The 3374-nt window shown below is 59.4% G+C and overlaps 1 protein-coding gene across 1 annotated transcript in view; it reads left to right on the top strand.

The window, feature by feature from the left end:
• PLCD4 (phospholipase C delta 4) overlaps positions 1–3374 on the top strand; it is a 37410-nt gene that overhangs the window by 4771 nt on the left and 29265 nt on the right. Inside the window, exon 6 of the mRNA XM_075069836.1 lies at positions 3269–3282. Within this exon, the coding sequence (XP_074925937.1) occupies positions 3269–3282 (14 nt within the window). The remainder of the gene's footprint in view (positions 1–3268; positions 3283–3374) is intronic.

Here is a 3374-nt window from a genome sequence, read left to right on the forward strand (position 1 = left end):
AGACAAAAGACTCAGCCCCCAAAAATTCCCTCCCTGACTTTGAAAAAATCTGGTTTCCCGATTGGTCCTTTGGTCAGGTGTTTGGTTCCCTTTGTTCCCTTTACAGGTGAAAGAAACATTAACCCTTAGCTATCTGTTTATGATGGGGGGGATCCAGCTGATCCGGCCCCAGGTCCCTGCCCCATGTTGCCCCCTGCCTGCTCCCTGCAGCTGGATGGGAGCTGACGCCCCCTAGAGGGGACAGGCCCCTGCCCCATTCCCTGCCCCCTTGAGCCAGCCAGGCCCTGCCCTGGGGCGGGGTGGGAGCCAGCGCCCCCTAGTGGGGAAATACATTTATATTTGTTTATATATAACAATATGTAGGGTGACCAGATGTCCCAGTTGTATAGGGCACCCCCAGTGTTCGAGCTTTGGCTTAGATAGGACCCTGTCCCCCCCACCCGCTGTCCCGATGTTTCACACATGGTCTCTGGTCCCCCAGTGTCTCTGCACTCACACAAACCCAGGTGAAAACCGTCGCCATCGGGCATTGAACTGGCCGGCCGGGCGCAGAGACCTGAATGCCTCCGAGTTGGCTTTGGGGGAGTTGCCTTGGTAGACTTGGACACGGGACCGTGAGTGGTGGGGGTGTTACAGCTGTAACGCGCTAACGCTGCGAATCTCTGCAGCTGCGGTCAGGGAATTGGTGTCTCCCCCGCCCCGCATGGCCCCCAGGCACCAGCGAACAAGGACATCGAGCCGAATACACCTTGGTGTACACGACCCTCGGCACGGCGTCCTGCCCCGCCTGGCTGTGTCACTGTGCGGCGCATAACGCGGCTTCCTGGGAACGGGGGAGAGGGAGTCGCACGAAAGAGTCCAGCCCAGAAAGCCAAGTCCTGCCCCAAAAGAGTGTGCGGGTTCGGGGAGGGAGATTAGGGGTGCAGGATGCCTGGGTCCCACCTCACATTGGCATGGGGGGGGTGGAGTCAGGGGTGCAGGATGCCTGGGTCCCATCTCACATTGGCATCGAGAGGGGCGGAGTCAGGGGTGCAGAATGCCTGGATCCCACCTCACATTGGCATCGGGGGGGGTGGAGTCAGGGGTGCAGGATGCCTGGGTCCCACCTCACATTGGCACCTGGTGGGGGAGGAGTCAGGGGTGCAGGATGCCTGGGTCCCACCTCACGTTGGCATCCGGGGGGGTGGAGTTAGGGGTGCAGGATGCCTGGGTCCCACCTCATGTTGGCACCCTCGGGGGGGTGAGTTAGGGGTGCAGGAGAAGGGGGGAGCTGAGATGAGAATCCAGCCCTGACCCCATTGACACTGAGGCCAGATTTCAATCTCAGTTCCCTTGGACTAAATCCCGAATTCTCTCAGGTGGCTCTGGCCCTCACACAACCCGGCAGCCAAATAAAAGGAACATTTTAAAAAAATCTCTTGGTTCGTAACCAAATCTCAGGATTTTTGGCCAAATCTCCGGCTGGGACCAGTGGCTATTCGGCCCTCAGGAAGCCCAGGCTGGGGCGGTTCACGGATCCGTGTGTGCCAGGGGCAGTGCCCGGGTGATCTGCCAGCAGACGGTGGATTGTGTTTGTTTTGTTGTTATCTATTAACCCAGCATCCTCACCTCCTCGTTCTGAGAAACTGCTCCCAGCTGCCAGCTGTGGCTCAGCTTGTTTGGCTTGGCCAGGCCCCTCCGTGCCCCCACTTCCTTCTGGGTGCGGAGAACACAAGGGAAAGGTGGCTTTGTTTCGGGCTCACCCCTGCAGGGGGCACCCTCCCAGAGTGAGACAGGCGTGTCCTGCCTCAGTTTACCATCCAGACCCCGCTTTGCCCCTCTCCTCCATCATGGGGTCGCCTCACCCACCAGGGAAAGGGAGCTCGTCCCACGCCGAATCTTTCTACCCCCTGCTGGGTTCCCCAGCGCCGGCCACTTTCCTCCAGCAGCTCCCATAAAATCCCTCTGGTCGCACGCAGCTTCCTCCAGCCTTTGCTCAGCTGCTGACTGGGTCTTTCCAAAGCCCCCGTTGGGCAGCCAACCCGTCCCAGGTGAACTGGCAGGGCTGCCTTGTGGGGGGGGGGACAAGTGGGGCAATTTGCCCCAGGCCCCCATGAGAGTTTTTCGGGGCCCCGGAGCAGGGTCCTTTACTTGCTCCAGGTGCTCCTGAAAACTCTCGCAGGGCCGGGGCCCCCAGAGCTTCTTCCGCTCCAGGTCTTTGGTGCGGGGGGGTCCTTCTGCCCCAGGGCAGTGAAGAATGGGCCTGAGACGCTGGATCCCGGCGTCGGGAAGAAATACGGCAAAACAGGATAAGAAATCGACCGGGAGAAAGCGGCGGGACCATGAATCTCGTCCCAAGAAAACAGGGTCCCGGCGGATCCAGCCTTCACCAAGGGCCGGTGACCAGCCCTGACGTCTGTTCTGGCATCTCAGGAGCCGAGGGTTTTACAGGTTTGTTTGTGGGAGCTTTTTCCTCCCCCGCTCTGCTGTCCAGCCATTACGGGAGGCACCTCCCCCGGCACTGGGACCTGGCCCCTCCGGGGACCTGGGCATACAGGGACCCCTCGCCTGGCGCTGGGACGCAGACACTCTGGGGGGCTGGGCACACGGGGACCCCTCGTCCGGTGCTGGGACCCGGCACCTATGAGGGGCTGGGCACACGGGGACCCCTCGCCCGGCGCTGGGATGCTGCCCTTCTGGGGGGGCTGGGCACACGGGGACCCCTCACCCAGCGCTGCGACGTGGCCTCTCTGGGGGGCTGGGCACACGGGGACCCCTCGCCCGGTGAGCGATGCGGTTCGGCGGGACCGCACTAGAGAGAGCCATGAGGACCATTGCTCAAACGGGCGTCCACAGCCACCGCTGGTTTTTTCCCCCTAGGCAAACCAAACCAGCCCAAAGAGGACTTTCGGTCTCACCCCACTGCTACCAAAGTCACACAGCATATTCACTTAGACACCCGTCTCCGTACACCACTCACCACAGTCCTGGGATGATGGTTATGAAACCAACCCCAATACAAAAAAGGTCTCTCGATCACAAGGACCAAGCCCCAGCAGGTCCATTATACCACCTCGATCTCCACAATCCGAGCTGTGCATCCTTTAGAATCGAAAATCTAAAAGTATTCATAAAGGGAGGAGAGACGAAGCTAGAGTTAAATGGAAATCATTCTACAGTGGATGAAGTCTTGTCAGGCTGTAGCATGGTGGAGTAACGAGGTTCAAATCCAGTCTTGGAACATCCCCGCTGGGATGGGTTCAGTCTCTTGTGCAGAGTTCGCTTGTAGCAAAGTCCTCCGAGGTAAGAAGCAGATGAAACCAGATGGAGATGGGCATCAGCCTTTTATAGGTTTTCCAGGTGCTAAGACACTTCTTTGGTCCTACTGTGGAAGT

The sequence above is a fragment of the Chelonoidis abingdonii genome, chromosome 10 (genome assembly GCF_003597395.2).
Source record: "Chelonoidis abingdonii isolate Lonesome George chromosome 10, CheloAbing_2.0, whole genome shotgun sequence".
Classification (NCBI taxonomy): Eukaryota; Metazoa; Chordata; order Testudines; family Testudinidae; genus Chelonoidis; species Chelonoidis abingdonii.